At 35.9% G+C, this 19,435-nt stretch overlaps 1 protein-coding gene across 1 annotated transcript; it reads left to right on the top strand.

Annotated features, from left to right (window-relative positions):
- Positions 1-7,943: 7,943 nt before the first annotated feature.
- LOC114885914 (C-type lectin domain family 12 member B-like) lies at positions 7,944-17,701 on the top strand. Its single transcript, XM_029206316.1, has 9 exons — positions 7,944-8,121; positions 8,511-8,627; positions 10,712-10,810; positions 11,826-11,945; positions 13,063-13,134; positions 13,277-13,428; positions 14,952-15,058; positions 17,412-17,568; positions 17,664-17,701. Exons 1-8 carry the CDS (start codon positions 8,088-8,090, stop codon positions 17,551-17,553), a joined length of 843 nt encoding a protein of 280 aa, XP_029062149.1. The 5' UTR covers positions 7,944-8,087; the 3' UTR covers positions 17,554-17,568; positions 17,664-17,701.
- The last annotated feature ends 1,734 nt before the right edge of the window (positions 17,702-19,435 follow it).

Genomic DNA, 19,435 nt, shown 5'->3' with positions numbered 1-19,435 from the left:
CCAGGGAAGTCCCAATAGAATGTTTTCATTCGAATTTGGTCAAGAGAAATTCATGAGGACTTTTTTTTTTTTTTTGGCCAGACCAAAAGGCTTGCTGGATCTTAGTTCCCCGACCAGGGATGGAACCTGGGCCCCCAGCAGTGGAAACGTGGAGTCCTAACCACTGGACCGCCAGGGAATTCCCTCATGAGGATTTTAAAAGTAAAGGACAGACTAGAGTCTCAAGAAAACATTGCAGGGGCTTCCTGGGTGGCGCAGTGGTTGAGAATCCGCCTGCGAATGCAGGGGACACAGGTTCGAGCCCTGGTTCAGGAGGATCCCACATTCCGCAGAGCAACTGGGCGTATGCGCCACAGCTGCTGGGCCTACGCTCTGGAGCCTGTGAGCCACAAGTCCTGAAGTCTGGGCGCCTGGAGCCCGTGCTCTGCAAAGAGAGAGGCCACCGCAGTGAGAAGCCCGCGCACCGCAAGGAGGAATGGTTCCCGCTTGCTGCAACTGGAGAGAGCCCGCGCAATGTTAATTCTTAAGGGAGGAGACATTTGGCTCAGGTCACAGATCTTTTTCAACTTACCCGTGAATCCCAAGACTCCTGTTGTTAAAAGGAGAAAGAAACAGAAGATTCCAAGAATCACTAGAGCGGGAAAGCAGGCAAATGGAACTGAAGACCCTGCCCGGAGAGAAAACAAAGAGGCTGAGGGGACCAGCAGGGGAAAGACTGAGTTACAGGGCTTAGAGGGGGACGCTCCGTAAATTCAAGACCCTAACTCTCGAATGTCTTCAAACCTGAAATCATAAATTGAAAGGGATACTGGACAATTTGAAACATCAACGGACTGACAGTTAGTTGCCAGGGTTCTACTCCCTATTCTGCTACTATATACCTCTGAGGGAAGTCACTTATTCTATCTTTACCAAAATAATTCTTTGATTTATGAATACAAAGTGAATACTAGATATGAGGACTTGGTTTTTGAGATGCAAACATACTTCTAAATAAAACATATCTGGGGCTTCCCTGGTGGCGCAGTGGTTGAGAATCCGCCTGCCGATGCAGCGGACACGGGTTCGAGCCCTGGTCTGGGAAGATCCCACATGCCGCGGAGCAACTGGGCCCGTGAGCCACAACTACTGAGCCTGCGCGTCTGGAGCCTGTGCTGCGCAACAAGAGAGGCCGCGATAGTGAGAGGCCCGCGCACCGCGATGAAGAGTGGCCCCTGCTTACCACAACTAGAGAAAGCCCTCGCACAGAAACGAAGACCCAACACAGCCATAAATAAATAAGTAAAACATATCTGTATAGTCAATTTTATTGACCCATAATCAGAAGATATTTATTATCCTGTAAATATCATATGCTCGCATATATATCCATCATTTTCTCATTGGAGCCTCACTACAGTTCTTCAACAGTAGAAGAAATTATAATTCCAAACATGTATCAAATAATGTTAATCAAATATTGTTTCTTGAAACTTCATAAAATGAGTGGATATAGACATCAGGAGATTCACAATTGTTTCCAAATTGAAAAGCAGTAATTTTCCTGCTTGATTTGCTCAGTTATGAATTTATGTATATAGCACCCAAACCACATTAATTATCTGGAATATACTAAATATGGACATCTCACTTTCAATACCATTTTTTTTGTTTAGATTATAAGATATAGTTTAAGCAACCTCATGAAACTGGGCAGGCTAACTTAGTTATTTGCGGCCGTGGTAGGCTGAGCAATTGGAGGACAGGTAAGCTAGGTCCTCTACATAAACTTTACCTTTTTCTTCAGGTGATTCAGTTCTTGTTATCTTTGTCCGATTGGACTTTGTAGCGCATATTTTCGCTTCTGCGTAAATTAGCTGCTCTTTTGTCTCTGGAGATTAAAAGAGAGACGTGGTTACCACGCCACAGTCACACTGTTTCTTGGAAAGCATGTAAGTTATCAGTATGTGTGAAGGGAGTTGACAGAATAGGATTTTTTCCAAATCGAGGAGATCTATGTACTTGTTTTCTTCTTACCATGTAAAGTCCATCAGGTAAATCTTTTAAGTAACAAAATCTTGAAAAAGAGTTAGACATAATGTGCCATATGCTAAATTATAATGACATTCTTTAGAAAAATTATTTAACAAGGAAAAGAAAATAATATCAGAGTTCAGTAGGGACTGGAAGAAAAAAATACTCACTTTCTGCATCTGCTTCTTGGAAGGGATGTGTTTCAACTCTGCATATCCTGGGTGTTTTTCATTCATCTCTAAACATTTTTGAGATACAATTCTGAGATACAGACATCAACAGGTTTTTTTGAAACTAAGTTTTCAGGTTCTGTCTTTCTGAGTTCTCTGTGTATTATTGAAATCACTATTTCATACCATTTAAATACTGATGCATGATTTTACTTCTGCAATTTTCTTCCAAGAAAGATTTTTGCCTCAGATTATTTTCTTTCCCATTCCTAAAATTATCAGTTACCAGCATCTCTTTAGATGTCATTTCACCTGTTGCCTGGAGTTCTCCAAATGTGGTATTTAACTTTAAAAGGGTAACAGTGCTATGATCTATGAAATGTTTATACTACACTTAAAAACTGTCCCTATCCAGAAAAATAAAAAGATAATTTTTATGAGTCATTTTGTATTGTAAAGATAACTAGTGTTATGTTACATAGTAGGTTATTCTAAAATTTCTCTTTCAGGAGTTCTCCTGATTTTTTTTCTATTTATCTTCACTCTTTCTTTTATGATTAAAGATAGTTTACTTTCCGTGATCTCCTGAAGAATCTCTTCCAACAAGTTGTTAAAAATGAAAGCCCTACAATTGGGATGCAAATTAGTTTAGTTGTACTCTTGTGGGGTGTGTAGCATTGTGCCTGTAATATTTGAAGGCATAGGCTAAAAGCAACCAATTCTCCTTGAAATATTAACTTTACTTGCAAATTTTTTGAAAAGTTAATTTATTTCAAGTATTTCAAATATCATTTTTATAATCAAAGCAATTTATATAGAATAGAATTCTGATAACACAAAAAGTTTTAAAATTCTTATGTTCACTAGTTTGCCAGCGTATCATCAAATAAAACACTTTTTATATATTTTATTTCCTCAGAGAATTATGCCCTGTTGTTGTCTTTTATACTGATGAAAATATATAGGCCTTCGTGTGTTCATAATATTCACTTATAACATTTAATAGTTTCCCACAAGATAACTTCTCGTAAGAAAACATGATTGTGCAGAAATAGGTTTATAATGCCTTTAAAAATTCTTTACCAAGTTTGTAATATCTCAGGAATATGGAAGCTATATCACATAAATAAGAAAATTCTAGATTTGGATGTGAAATAGAGAAACACACTATTATACAGACAAGAACAATTAATTACTGATTAAATAATTATTTTATTATTCATATCCTGGCTTCATCGATGTGACCATTTGCTTTATTAACTCAGTTAATCTGAGAGATATCCTGAAATATTTTCTAACAGTGCTATCAGTTATATTCAATGGTAAACCATGAAAAAATCTGAGGTAATTTACCTTGTAAAGTGAGTTTTAAACCTGAATGGGTTAGTTCTTTTTCTACAAGATTAAATTTACTGGATTACTTTTTAAAATCTCTATTCTTTGTGCTCCGTATACGCACTAGTAACGATGAGATAAGCTGAGAGCGACAGCTATAGATACAGTTGGTGATACCTGTGTCAGTGTGGTAGTTTCTGCTGGAATCTGGACCCAATGGAAGAGGTGAACCCCAGTGGGCGAATGGCACAGTTGTGTGAGCTGTAGCTCAAGACGACTCTTCTGGGCTCTATATGTTATTGGCTCTTGTTATCAAAGAAGCTTCAGTGTTTGCCAGCTCTTCATGAACATGTGAGAAAGCAGTTCATATTTGTACTTCAGGCTTCACAATTTGCATCTTCTACGGAGAAAGGCAGTTTTTAAGCAAGGGAGATGAATGGGCAATATAATTTAAAGGGCCATGCCCATTTTGCACAGAATTCAACACTGAACTTAAAAAAAAAAAAGCACCAAAAAGGCCACCATCACCACTATGACCACCACCAAATACTATGATTCTAAATATAATCCCTGTATAGATTAGACACTAGTTTGGGCTCTAAATAGAAACTGTATATAATGGGATATTTAAATCCATCTTCTAAACTATGCTAATGTTAGCTAAATGGAAATATTAATACATGAATACTAATAGTCCATTATTCTCCACAGTTATCTGAAGGAGATTTTCAAAAATAAAAGTTTTAAGATGTTAAGTTTTATTAGATGAAGAGCTAGTCAATCCCTGGTTCCTTTAAAATATATCTAAACTCAGTTGCTTTATTCTTTGAAACATTTTTTTCAGAACATATACTTTTTACAGTCTGTTTTTTCAATTCATTCCAATACAAGTATACTCTATATTCTCTAAATATACTCTCTCTATATAAACTTCAGGTTTTGAGGTTTTTGGTTCCCTTCTCCTTCAGTCTGTACTTTAATTATAAAGAGTAGAAATATATTGGCTTCCCCCTTAGTGGTCTAAAGTGGCATTTCCAAAGTGTAATGGATAAACGGTGACAGTGCAGTTGGAATATATATGTTTCAACTCAGTAGAAAAGGATTGATAGCTTTATCTGTTTTCACCATTCAATAATGGTAAAAAACACAATAAAGAAATGTATTTCAATTGTGGATTCCATTCCTTCAAAAATCCCACTTTAGACTGGTACATTTGCAAGAGTTTTACATTGAGTTCTAGTATGGAGAAATGATGACAAAAGAAAAACCTATTTTGATGTAAAAACAAGTTGTTACGGAAATTTTCAAACAGAATGAGTGTAATAAAAAAATAACCCTATGTAGCCTGAGAAAGAGGAATATTATTTATGTTCTGGCTATATGTTCTTTCTGGCTTTGTTATAGTCCCTTCTTATTCTTGTCTTGCTCTCTCAAACTGCTAGAGACTTCATCTAAAACAACCATCTGGTAAGCTCAACACTCAACACCACTGTAATTGGAATATTAGAACTTGAAAACATTTGCTTAGGCCTTAACTTCTCACATTTGGAAGTCCATCAAACATTTCCATTTCTTCCTAATCACTAACTTTCTGCACTTAAACAAAAAGTCAGTTCTCTGATCTACTTCTTTATCATTTTTCTTTACAATATTATACCTCTTTACAGCAATTTTTCTTTTTTAACCAATGATATAATGTAATAATTATTTTCATCATGAAACATATATGCCCCATTATTTCTCAATAGTTCACTAACTCTTTAATCTTTCATATTCAAAATAGCTCTCTTAGTCTTTAGTACGATTATGCTTCACCTTACAAATTACCTTCTTGCTTGTAGGTGTTTCCCTTTCATCACTTTAAATATGTCTTGCCACTCCCTCCTGGCTTGCAGAGTTTCTGCCGAAAGATCAGCTGTTAACCTTATGGGTATTCCCTTGTATGTTGTTTTTCCCTTGCCACTTTTAATATCTTTTTCTTGGTATTTAATTTTTGATAGTTTGACTAATATGTGTCTTGAGTGTTTTTCCTTGGATTTATCCTGTACGGGACTCTCTGCTCTTCCTGGACTTGATTGACTATTTCCTTTCCCATATTAGGGAAGTTTTCAACTATAATCTTTTCGAATATTTTCTAAGTCCCTTTCTTTTTCTCTTCTTCTTCTGGGACCCCTATAATTCAAATGTTGGTGCGTTTAATGTTGTCTCAGAGGTCTCTGAGACTGTCCTCAATTCTTTTCATTCTTTTTTGTGTATTCTGCTCTTTAGTAGTTATTTCCACTATTTTATCTTCCAGATCACTTATCCATTCTTCTGCCTCAGTTATTCTGCTATTGATTCCTTCTAGAGAATTTTTAATTTCATTTATTGTGTCTTTCATCATTGTTTGTTTGCTCTTTATTTCTTCTAGGTCCTTGTTAAACGTTTCTTGTATTTTCTCCATTCTATTTCCAAGATTTTGGATCATCTTTGCTAGCATTACTCTGAATTCTTTTTCAGGTAGACTGCCTATTTCCTCTTCATTTGTTTAGTCTGGTGGGTTTTTACCTTGCTCCTTAATCTGCTGCATATTTCTCTGTCTTCTCATTTTGCTTAACTTACTGAGTTTGGAGTCTCCTTTTTGCAGGCTGCAGGCTTGTAGTTCCCGTTGTTTTTGGTGTCTGCCCCCAGTGGCTAAGGTTGGTTCAGTGGGTTGTGCAGGCTTCCTGGTGGAGGGGACTAGTGCCTGTGGTCTGGTGGATGAGGCTGGATCTTGTCTTTCTGGTGGGCAGGACTGCGTCCGGTGGTGTGTTTTGGGGTGTCTGTGACCTTATTATGATATTAGGCCTCTCTGCTAATGGGTGGTGTTGTGTTCCTGTCTTGTTAGTTGTTTGGCACAGGGTGCCCAGCACTGTAGCTTGCTGGTTGTTGAGTGGAGCTGGGTGTTAGTGTTGAGATGGAGATCTCTGGGAGAGCTCTTGCTGATTGATATCATGTGGAGCTGGGAGGTCTCTGGTGGACCAATGTCCTGAACTCACCTTTCCCACCTCAGGCCTGACACCTGGCCGGAGCACCAAGACCCTCTCAGCCACACGGCTTTTGGGAAGTCTGAGGTTTTCTGCCAGCATTCAGTAAGTGTTCTGTGGGAGCTGTTCCACATGTAGATGTATTTCTGATGTATTTGTGGGGAGGAAGTTGATTTCCACCTCTTACTCCTTCGCCATCTTGAAGGTGACACCAGATTTTTCAATTTAGAGTCAGAAAGTAAACAAAATAAAAATGAATTACAATGTAGGCGGACAATCGGTGTAGAATATTTTTTATAAAATCTCTGCTATCTCTACCCTTAGTTTACTGAGATCTTTTTTTTTTTTTTTTCTTGTGGTACGTGGGCCTCTCACTGCTGTGGCCTCTCCCGTTGCGGAGCACAGGCTCCAGACACACAGGTTCAGCGACCATGGCTCACGGGCCCAGCCGCTCCGCGGCATGTGGGATCTTCCCGGACCAGGGCACGAACCCTTGTCCCCTGCGTCGGCAGGCGGACTCTCAACCACTGCGCCACCAGGGAAGCCCCTACTGAGATCTTTGAATGAACAGGAATGTTATAATATTCTTCTTGGTCAACCAACCTTGTATTTCATACATTAAAAGATAAAATGTGATATATTTTTAGGATTATCTGTAAGACCTTTTGATCTGAACTGGACATAGGAACGTGGGAAACTTATGACCACTGCCTGTATCTGAGGCATCTTGTGTGGTTTCGCCTGACTCACACATACATTAGTTTCTATGAGGTTATAGCCCCGATAAGAGTCTTAGGTCTATTTTTGTTTGTGTACAATATCTATTTATTCCCACTACAAATATTGAACTTTTTTCACTTGAGCAGTAAAGAGCAAAAGGTAGATTGTCGGTGGCTACCCAACCATATTTATATGAATAGAATTTGTTTTTCCTCTGAAACAAAGTCAGGGTGGGGGTAGTACCAAAAAACCTTAAGCCAAACTGTCACTATCTGGACATATAGTTTTTATTATGTGATTTCTCTCTTCAAATGCCTTTTTATATAAGCAGTCATTTAAATCCACCTTTGATGAACAGACATGTTATTTACAGCATTATTCCTTTTTAAAATTCCTCTGGTTGTCTAGAACCTTATTTTCCATATTCCTGTGTCTTCCTTTACTGCATACTCAGTTCTCATAAAAATTTTCACTCTAGACTACTCAGTTATATTATTTATGACAGTGGCTTTTCCTAATTTATTTCTGGAGTGATGGACTATTACCTGTACAAACCAGACGGTATTTAAAGGCTTGTTGTACATAGTTTAGTTAAGCAGATGTGATTTTATTTTTGTATGCCTATTAGAAAATATCCAGTTAGAGATTCATATTTCCTCTGTGGTTTTTACCAAACTAAGTTAGTTTCATACAACTGTAAGTAGCTGTACCACCTGAGGCTAGGTCTGGACTTGTCATCAACTGTAGGAGGATAGTGGAAGAAATATCTCTTCATTCATCCGCCGACAACTTTGTAAGCTCTCCTTCACCTTTGGGATAAAGAAATCATCCAAAAGTCTCCACAATGTCAACTGCTTCAGACTGTGATCAACCTCCAGGTATTTTTTTAAAATCTAAATGTCCTGTGCCATTTCAACGAAAAAAGAAGTTTTGTTGTTTTTGTTCGTCAGAAGTGCTGGTTATGATTATACTAGGGGCATTGTATTTTTAATATTTCCCACATATACCTGAAAGAGTGCCTTTAAATATATTTAAAAGAAATAATTATCTATTTCCTGGCTTGATCCAAAGTGTAATCAACCAGTTTAAATACTTTTAGGAAAGCTGGATGGGCTGTCGAGTGGAAATGTGTTTTGAGTATCTTTGATTTTACTACTACTATATTTGTATTTCTAGTGATCTTTGAAAATGGTATTGAATCTCTTAAGTTCTAATCTCACTTGCTTTACAAGGTTATAAAGTAATTATATATTTTCTATGCTAAAAGAAAACACAGAGCAGACAGAGACAATCCCTATTGTGGATGTGGAACGGCCTCTTGCCCTTCCTCCTCCTCCACCTGAGGATGAATGGCGCCCGATTCCTGAGCACACCAATGTGGATGGTAAAGTAGATATACCAGATTTTATTCATTTACGGTCTCTTTTTGTTATCTTTAGATACATCTTCCATTTTATGTTTCTCTACTTGTTACTATTTGGAAATTTTAAAATTTAGAGAAAATACAAAGATTAAAACATTTTCAAAACATATATAGAGGGCTTCCCTGGTAGCGCAGTGGTTGAGAGTCCACCTGCCGATGCAGGGGACGCGGGTTCGTGCCCCGGTCCGGGAAGATCCCACGTGCCGCGGAGTGGCTGGGCCTGTGAGCCATGGGAGCTGAGCCTGCGCGTCTGGAGCCTGTGCTCCGCAACGGGAGAGACCGCAACAGTGAGAGGCCCGCGTACCGCAAACAACAACAACAACAACAACAACAAAACATATATAGAAGTAAAACGAAAGTGTATTTTCTGACAGGTTTGAAATTTTCATATATTAAAGAGCATAGTTAAAGATGAAAGAAGCCATTGGTCCAAATTTAGATTTGTTTTCTCACATGAAACTGAGGGACTTAAGCTTGTTCAAGGTTTAAAACTCAGAAAATTTGTAAAAAAGACAAAGAAAGGTAGAACCCTATTACATGATGCCTCCTTTTGATCATAATTAAACTTAACATGTTTTAATAGAACAGGGTTTTCCAAGCTCGGCACTAATGACATTTGGGGCTAGGTAACTCTTTGCTGTGGGACACTGTTTAGTGATTGTAGGATGTTTAGCACCATTCTTGGCATCCATGCACTAGATGTCAGTACCACCTGCCCGTCAGTTATGATGCCAAGAATTTCTCCAGATATTTATTAATGTCCCCTGGGGAACAAACTTTCCTCTGGTTGATAACCACCAAGTTATATGATTCAGAAAATTAAAGAAACGGTTTGGGTATTAGTCATGAATATAACCATTCTCTTGACAGCAATTTTTTACCTTGTTTCAGAAATACAATTCTTCCAAAATATAAAGAAATATCTTTTTTACACTGGAATTTATACATTTATTTTGGAGGGAAATAAACTTACCAATAAAAGACTATTAACAATGATCTCTGAAAGTTTAGTTTCTAGAATGTGGGGATGTAGCATATTATTTTTGTGAAATTGAATAAATTATAGATGTTGTTTGACCTAAAACCAAATATCATCCTTTTAAAAGATTCACTAAGATTTATTCTGTAATTCTTTATGAAGGGAACGTACTACTAGTCATGAAGTTCAAAGAGTTCTGTCTTAATAATAACACAGATTTAAAATTGTTAAGCATTTCTCCATCTGATCATATTAATGAGGATAACGTAATCTGAACTGAAATTCTGTGTCTGGTTTAAGGATATTTAATAATGCCTGTATGTAGAATTTTCACCTGTGCTGGAAGTCCCCAAAGGCACACTCAGGTTTAACGTTTCACTAGGAGAACTCGCAGGGCTCCATACAGTTGTACTCCTAGCTGAGATTTACGACAATGAATGGCTGACAAGCATCAGCAGCAAATGGAAAAGGCACATGGAGTGAAGTGTTGCGGAGACCAAGCTCAGGCTTGCAAGGGTGCTCTCCCAGTAGAGTCACACAGGTCCCACGAATTCCCCAGCAACAAGTTGGGACTATGTGTCACATGTTGCCAACCAGGGAAACTCATTAGAGAATCAATGTTCAGGGTATTTACTGGGGGTTAATCACGTAGGCAGCTTCCAGCTGGCATGTAACAAAATTACAGACTTCCTGAAGGAAAGCAACGGTTCAGCACAAGCTATAGTGTTTGCACAAACAGTGGAGACATGGTAAGCCGTGCCTATCAATTAATGGTTGTGGAAACCCTACTGAAGTAGGTTTCCAGATGCCAGCCAAGGCCAGCCTTGTAAGCGGGCCTTTCAGGATAACAAGTCAGGTCTGCTACTTTAATTCTTTTCTGCACATCCTCCAAAATAGTTTTTTCCCCCTGTCATTCAGCCTAATAGTTCATAGTAATTCACACATTGGGCATTATTTTTCAGAAAATGTGGGCATTTTAACCATAATAAAAGGAAAATAATGATATTAGTCTTTCAAATAGCAGGAGTTTACATTATCTCTGATTTTCACTCACTCTGTTTCTTAGCCTCTCGTTTTTCCTTCTCTCTATGTGGAATAAACCCTGTGATCCTGGGAGTGTTCAGCCTGCTGCTTTTGATGTTGTGTGGATTCTTTGGTTATCAGTGTAAGTCTGACCTATTGGGAGAAAAGAAATAATAGACTATTTGTCAGATGATCATATTTCATTAAGCCATTCCCAGAGAATAGTTTTTGGTAAATGTTTTATTGCCATACTGAATGGAGAACAGGAAAAAATGACATGAAAGTATCACAACTTTTTACTATATGAATGAATTTAACCTTGTGAGTTCTCAGTAACCACATTTTTTTTTCCAGGGAAGCTATATTGTTGAAATTACTGCAGAATTTACTGAGTGTAATGATTATTATCAGTATTTTGAAAGTTAGAAGTTACTATATATTAAGCTCGATGAATTTGTAACTGTCTTTATGTTGAAAATAAAAAGGAATTTTTCAGTTTGTTCAAACTGCCCATTCCTGCAGCATCCTAAATTAGATCAACAGAATGTTTGGATTATTATTAAAATTGTTCACAACTGGTTATTTTAAAATAGTAGTTTCTCCATTGTAAAGCAATTATACTCCAATAAAGATGTAAAAAAAAAAGCTAGAAAGAAGTTACAGATATTTTCAGTAAATATTTCTGGTCTGTAAGTGTTTGCAGCCAAGGTTATTTAAAGATAATAAAGACTTATGAATATGGAAAAAAAATACTAGTTTCTCATTAATAAAGTTAGCTTGAAATTCAGAATTCTAAAATTTGATTAGGAAGTGAAATTCTACACATTACATCAAGGCATGATGCCAAAAGATTCATTTGAGACTTGGCTTTTGCTGTTGTCATCTATTTTAATTCAATTGAACCGCTGTCCTGTTCATATAAACACACATTTAATCTTATAAGGAATTAGGATGATATTTTAGATTTAGGCATAGACTTTAGAAATAATAGTGGATAAATGAAAACATACTTAGCCAAATATCTTTTTGCAGTTTTTGAAAACATTTATGGGGAACTTTATTAAAGATCTACTATAGAAATTAAGCTTCACAATCTAATACCCTACTGTTTCATAACTGAGCATGTGTTTTATACTCATCTGGAATTCTTGTTCCAGACTTTCAAAGTGTTCAGGAATCAGAGAGCAAGATGAAGAGCCTTATCCAACAGACTGAGTCTTTGCAAAACAAAGAGGAAAACTTTCTTCAGGTCCTAAAAGCTCTTGAGCAAAATAAAGGTAATGTTAGAGCTAGAACAAACTACCTTTAGATAGTTTAGAATGCTAGATTGTTTTCCTTGTTGCAGCCATAAAATGGTTGGTTGCATAATGCAATGGGAGCTAATAGAGCAGCATGGTGGTTTTGATGGTTTCTTGCCTCTTAGTTCTTCATGGATATTCTGAAACTGAGTGTCTCACATTTACCAAATATAGCCTCTTGTATTAATTAATTCATTCATTCATTCAGTTAATCATTCACATTTATTCAGTGCACACCAGATGCCAGCCACTTGGCTGGTGATCAAGGATAAATACAATATGAACCCTGCCCTTGGGAGGCTTAGAGAAAATATATAGACCAAAAATAAACCAAAGTTTCAAGGTGTGCAGTAGATGTGCAAGATGTTCAGGGAGCATGAAAATGGAAGAACTCAAATATCTGAAAAGCAGTGGTGTTTTCATAGTTTCTGAGTGCCTCCTAAGGAGAGGCACTTACAATAATAGAGTAATCATAAAGCTGCTTTTATGCTAATTAAATTATAATATAAAAATAGTCTATGTTGTGATAAATAAATATTTTACAAAGGTCTTGCATTAAAATGTTAGGGTTTTTTTTTCCCTTGAGGTATTGAACCTATAGTGAAAAATTCAATGAACCGTCTGAAAGTCCATTAGTGATTCGTCATGTTAAAAGACTGGTTTCTGTTTTTTTTTTTACTGAGATATGATTGATGTATAACCTTGTGTAATTTGGAGGGGTACAACATGTGTGTTTGATACATTTATATATTGCAATATGATTACTACAATAGTGTTAGCGAACGCCTTTATCATGTTACGTAGCTACCATTTCCTTTTTGTGTTGACAATTACGTTTTAATCTCTTAGCAACCTTGTGCTTACAGTCCAGTAGTGCTGACTGTAGTAACTAAGTTGTGCATTTTAAAAGGATGGTCTCTAAGCAGCTGATTACTTCAGCCAGAGATGAAGCTAATGAAGTAGGGAAGGGAATTGGACTAAAATTATTTGTACGTTTTGCCACTTGATCATTATTATTATTATGACTCTTGCACAGTAAAAAAATCAGATGAAATGTGTATTCCTATCTAACGTTAAGTCTTGTTGTCTTATATAGAAATCTTACAGCAGCTTCAAAAACAGAATGAGTATATCACTGAGGCTCTACAAGAACTAAATGTGGAACAAGGTAATTTGGAAGTGAGAAAATTCCGAGTACATAGTAATTTTTAATAACAGCCTCATTCTTTGAAGTGGGAGAACGTGTGAAGACATGAGGCCTTGTTTGTGAGGTTCTGTGGGCTCTGAGTTGTAAATGTTTTCTTTCCTAGGAGACAGGTGTGGACCTTCTCTGAGTCACTGGGTACAATACAGAGACCACTGCTACCACCAAACTGTGCAAATTGTTTCTTGGTTAGAGTGTTCGGATCTTTGCATCTCTTTGAATGCTACATTTTTAAAGACAGAAAGGAGTAGATTGATGGTGAGATTGTAGTTCATTCTTTACTTCTGGGATAAATGTATAGTAGCCACCAGGAGAAGGAAGGGCTCACCTGCATCTCTGAAACCAGGGTAAGGGGCACTCTCCTGCTTCGTTTTCCACTCATCTTTCCCTGGCCTGCTCCACATCAACACACCTTTCTTTCCTAACACACCATGCATGCATTCACTGCAGAAACACTGCGTTTGCACGCAGAATTCTTCTCTCAGATGCAACCACGGCGAACTACTTCATGTCCTTCAACTATTTATTCAGTTGTCACCTTCTTAATGAGACCTGCCCCGGCAACCTTACTTAAAATTGCAACCTGTGTCGGGCTTCCCTGGTGGCGCAGTGGTTGAGAGTCCGCCTGCCGATGCAGGGGACATGGGTTCGTGCCCCGGTCCGGGAAGATCCCACATGCCGCGAAGCGGCTAGACCCGTGAGCCATGGCCGCTGAGTCTGCGCGTCTGGAGCCTGTGTTCCGCAACGGGAGAGGCCACAACAGTGAGAGGCCCATGTACTAAAAAAAAAAAAAAAAAAAAATTGCAACCTGTGTACCAGTGCCCACCCCACCGCCAGACCCTCATCTGTGCTTTTAGGCATTCTTACCCTGCTTTAACTTTTTATAGCACTTGTCACCTTCTTATGTATCATATCATTTACACATATGTTTTTTACTTCTATCTGGCCCACATTCCCCAGAAGCAGGGATCTTTCTCATTTTTGTTCAATGATATATCTCAAGCTCTAAGAATAGGCACAACATTAAATAAATGATAAAATAAGAAAGTAATTCATATCTTGGTGTGGTGTCTTCTTAAATATAAAATTTTCTATTATAATCATCGCTTACTATTCAGTTCAGAAAAAATAATATTTACCTAGTAAAAGTATGGTAAATTTTATCTAGTAAAAACTGTGAAATAACTATATCAAAAGGATACAGGAAGTGAGAAGATAGGGCATGAGACTAAAAATTCTGCCTTCATAAAATAGGAAGTCATAGAACTAATAAAGAGTTAGGAACAGTTAATTGCCTCTGGAGAATGGCATTCATTGAGGGAGGAAATGACTACTATTTTGTATATATCAATATTTAGCATCATTTGACTTCTAAAACCAAGTGCATGCATTTGTGTGATAGATTTAAAAAACATATGTAAGTGTAAAATATCGGATGAAATTACAATACAGTTAATGCTGTGCCCTTTCTTTTTACAACTTAAATATTTCTAAAATACACTGGGGAAATAAAAACCTTTATCATTACTGGAACTAAGCTAAAAAAATAAAATAAAATTTTCTATTAGTTCTGTCTTTTTTTTTTTTCTTCTTCTTGCTGTTTAATTCCTGGTTTAAGAAATGCACAGATGCTGAAGAACTGAAATATTTTTTAATGTTTTATTTATCAGTGGGCATATATAGACTGCATTATTTTTATGATTCTTTAGACACAAGTTCTATATTTTTATCTCTAACGCACTCTTAGTATTAACACCTTTGTGTATTTTGGTTCCATATAGTACATCATGAAGTTACTTGCAGCAAATCACACTTGGCTTGGCCTGTCTTATAATGAAGAGGACAATCAATGGAAGTGGGAGGATGGCTCCCTTCCTTCTCCTGGCCTGTAAGTTTCTGGTATAAAATCCAATTCCTTACTCCTTTTTCAATGTCTTTGGCCTAAAGAGCTTGAGGAAATAGAGAAGATCCTTTGGCCTAAAGAGCTTGAGGAAATAGAGAAGATCATTTCTCTTCTCGAAGAGGGATTGAATTTAGACCTCTTTATTTCTTGTTTTTATTTCATACTATACTGTCAGCAATTTTGTAAATCATAAAGTCACTTAGATATTTCATAATTAGTGTAAATATACCCTTATTATTAGATGAGCTGAATGATTACAATTTCAGATAAGAAATATAATGTGGGGAAGAATATCGTTAGTATGAATATGGGGACCTCTCTGGTATTTTTATTGGGAAGAAGTATAGATAAAATTGTCTTTCCTCAGCCAAATAATTTGGGATTTTTTTTTGGTTTTAAGTACTTATTTTTCTATTGTTATTCAGAAACATTGCATTAGACAGCTATGGCAGAAAAAATATTTTCAAGCTGTTTCATCACTGTGTGCCAATCTTAGATAATATTTCAAAGTTTGATAATTTTGATAGCTGATTATTTTTATTTTGTTCCTTTAGGTTATATTATTATTATGTTTAGTGAGGCTGTTTTTCTTATAACTTATAATAATACTTTTGACCATTTTATAATATTTACCTTTTATTTCTTGGTATGATTCCTTATATATTAAGTTTGTGACTTCTCTTGCACACATATCTTACCAGTGTTTTCCTTTAATAATTTGTCCTTTTAAGTTTATTTGCTTTTATTATATGAACAAGTGGTTAACACTGAAGTATAATGAGATTGTCTTTGTTCATTTGAAATTTATTTTAAGACATAAGGTAGAAAGCTGAAACATGTACATGTATGTTTAAATGTAGATATAATTGTATGTCTCTCTATGTGTATTTCAATTAAGTAATCAATTGTCAGTATTGTTTAAATGATTCATTTTACTTTCATCACTGATTTTAATGTCATTTATCATATGCTAAAATTTAATATTTAAATAATTTTAGCCTTTTTACATGTCCCTTAAGTATTTCATAGTTTGTATAAATATTTTATGTGTAAATATTCTTGAATATTTTCCCAGCCTTGCCTGCACTATTGCATCAAATTGTTAGTCTATTCTAACTTTATTGTTGATCATTTTAATTACTGGAATTTTGTAACTCGAAATTTTTCCTCTGCTTCAAACCTTGTACAATGTTTGGAACATAGAACATTCAATAGGTATGTTGAATTAGTGAATGAAATAACATATGAAATATTTTGGCGATTTAATATGCCCAACACAGTTCAGAATTTTTTTTCTAGCTCCTTTGGCATTTTTAAAAGAAATGTACTATGCATTTAATAAATCACGAAATAAGCTTTGCCTTTTTTTTTTTTAGATAGTACTGAACAACCAGCTTTGCTCTAGAGTTGATGAAAAATAGTCTTGTTAACATGGATCTAAAATGCTCTTTATAATCTAGACCTTTAGTAAAGGACTAAATTCAATCAGCATATTTGATAACATCTACCCTCTGGCATTTATATCAGTGGTAAATTAAAGTAAAATGTGAATTAAAGTAAAATGAACATTATCAGAGCAGAGGCAAGTGTCCTGAAATATTACACATACAGTTAACCCATGAATAATGCAAGGGTGTTAGGGGCACTAACTCCTCCATGTAGTGGAAAATCTGCTTAGAACTTACAGTCTACCCTTCTATAGGCAGTTCCAAAACTACATGTTAAACCAACCACAGTTAAACCAACCTGTAGTACTGTAGTATTTACCATTGAAAAAATCCGCATATAGGTAGAACTGCGTAGTTCAAATCCAGGTTATTTAAGGATAAACACACACACACACTCACTCACACACACATATATACATATACATATATATTCTAAATTTCATTACTAATTTTGGCTAGCTTTTATATCTAATGTATTTATAAGTAAATATCCCTCCTCCAATGGTAGCTGTACATGCATGTGGTTTCTATCATGCTAATCTGTACTTAAACTTAATTATGTACCCCAGATCATATGTCCTGTCTTTCCTGATATTGCCATAATTTTCCAGCTGGACCATTCTCTTCTTCTCTATACAGGTGTACCTTTTCCCACTTATAAATACTCATAAATAACTATCACATTTTGTGAAGCTTATTTATGACTTAATGTCTATCTCTTTTTGTATATATACATGTATGAGTTCTTTGCAAAGAGGGAGAGTGCCTTTACTCCCTTGAGTTCCCTACAGCGCCAGGTATAATCGGTTTCACATAATGTGTTCTTAAGTAATGCTACTTAATTTGAACACAGTGAGTGGCCAGTGACTTGTGTTTTCTAAATTTCTCAGGAGTCTACCAAAGCCAAGTACGGATTTCCAGGGGAATTGTGTGTATGCAAATGTGAACACTGTTGGCATGGATACCTGCACTATGTCCTCTTCGTGTGTGTGTGAGAAGCCTGTCTGTGCTAAACACTCAGAAGAAAGTTAAAAAAAAACTGATGAGGTTTGCACATCTCAATAACATTCCATATTCAAGACCTGCCTGCCTTTCTTCTATTGGCACTTCATGTTATTCATAACTCTTTTTTTTTGTGACAGAAACTGATAAATGACTTCATGATAGAAGAAGCCAGAGTCTAGAGTTAAAGGAGAAAAAACAGAGAAGCACAGAAAACTTAGAAACTCAGAACCTGTTTGATTTTCTGAGAATTATATAAATGAATTAAAAAACATATCATTTGTCATAAATACTTAATCTTTGGGAGTCTTTTTTTTATATTTCAAAATCTACTTACTCATTTACAATTGTGACCTGTGGAAATAAGCGTTTAGAACAAATACAGTGGGAAATATAAATGATAAATGGTTTACCACATAATATACAAAGAATGTAAAAAATGCAAAGAAATATCAATAACAAAAAGCAGAAATTTAAAAAAATTAATTAAAACAAATTGACGTAGTCATCTATTTTTCAAGTTGCTTGCAGAAGTCTTCCTAGCAGATTTTCAATATATCAATTTCACTCACATCTTTAATTTCTTTTCTCCCTTTTCTTTCTGGTTGAAAGTGATGTGTTTTAAAAGTAATTTGTCTTAATTAATGTTCCATTATAGAACCAAAGAATTATACTTTACAAACTTGAAATTTCTGTACATAGGAATAAGATTTATCAGAGATTAATATATTTAAAAAGCTACTTATTCTACTGAATATTTGTATTTAATTCTGTGTTTAATATTTAGCTCTTTGTTTTGCTTTCTATTTTTAGAAAATAGATTTGTCAAAATTCCTTTAACCTAAAGTAAGTGAGGGTCATTTAAAAAAATTTTTATTAGCGTATAGTTGATTTACAATGTTGTGTTAGTTTCAGGTATACAGTAAAGTGAATCAGTTATACATATACATATATCCACTCTTATTTTTTTTTTTTTTTGATTCTTTACCCATATAGGCCATTACAGAGTACTGAGTAGTTTTCACTTTGCTATACAGCAGGTTCTTATTAGTTATCTATTTTATATATAGTAGTGTGTATATGTCAATCCCAATCTCCCAATTTATTCCTCCTCCAACCCCCGCCTTGTCCCCTAGTAACCATAAGTTTGTTTTCTACATCCATGACTCTACTTCTGTTTTGTAAATAAGTTCATTTGTACCCTTTCTTTTTTAGATTCCGCATATAAGTGATATCATATGATACTGTTTTTCTTCACTCAGTATGACAATTGCTAGGTCCATCCATGTTGCTGCAAATGGCATTATTTTGTTCTTTTTTATGGCTGAGTAATATTCCATTGTATATATGTACCACATATATATATATGTACCACATCTTCTTTATCCATTCATCTGTTGATGGACATTTAGGTTGCTTCCATGTCCTGACTATTGTAAATAGTGCTAAAATGAACACTGGGGTGCATATATCTTTTTGAATTATGGTTTTCTCCAGGTATATGCCCAGGAGTGGGATTGCTGGGTCATATGGTAGCCCTATTTTTAGTATTTTTATTGTAGTGGCTGTACATTCCCACCAACAGTGTAGGAGGGTTCCTTTTTCTCCATACCCTCTCCAGCATTTATTGTTTGTAGGTTTTTTGATGATGGCCATTCTGACTGGTGTGAAGTGATAGGTCACTGTAGTTTTGTTTTGCATTTCTCTAGTAATTAGTGATGTTGAGCATATTTTCATGTGCCTCTTGGCCATATGTATGTCTTCTTTGGAGAAATGTCTATTTAGATGTTCTGCCCATTTTTTGATCGGGTTGTTTGTTTCTTTTTACATTGAGTTGCTGAGCTGTTTGCATATTTTGGAGATTAATCCCTTGCCAGTCACTTCGTTTGCAAATATTTTCTCCCATTCTGTG

The sequence above is a fragment of the Monodon monoceros genome, unplaced genomic scaffold (assembly GCF_005190385.1).
Source record: "Monodon monoceros isolate NGI ecotype Baffin Bay Population unplaced genomic scaffold, NGI_Narwhal_1 Super_Scaffold_6, whole genome shotgun sequence".
NCBI lineage: Eukaryota > Metazoa > Chordata > Mammalia > Artiodactyla > Monodontidae > Monodon > Monodon monoceros.
This window is presented reverse-complemented; position numbering and strand designations above follow the sequence as displayed.

What these genes read in the sequence shown, in the direction of transcription:
- LOC114885914 (XM_029206316.1), top strand. Translation starts at nt 8,088, where the DNA reads ATGTCAACTGCTTCAGACTGTGATCAACCTCCAG. An exon ending in TGGATTCTTTGGTTATCAGT is followed by an intron (nt 10,811 to 11,825) that starts GTAAGTCTGACC and finishes TTCTTGTTCCAG; the next exon opens with ACTTTCAAAGTGTTCAGGAA. An exon ending in CAGAAAGGAGTAGATTGATG is followed by an intron (nt 13,429 to 14,951) that starts GTGAGATTGTAG and finishes GGTTCCATATAG; the next exon opens with TACATCATGAAGTTACTTGC.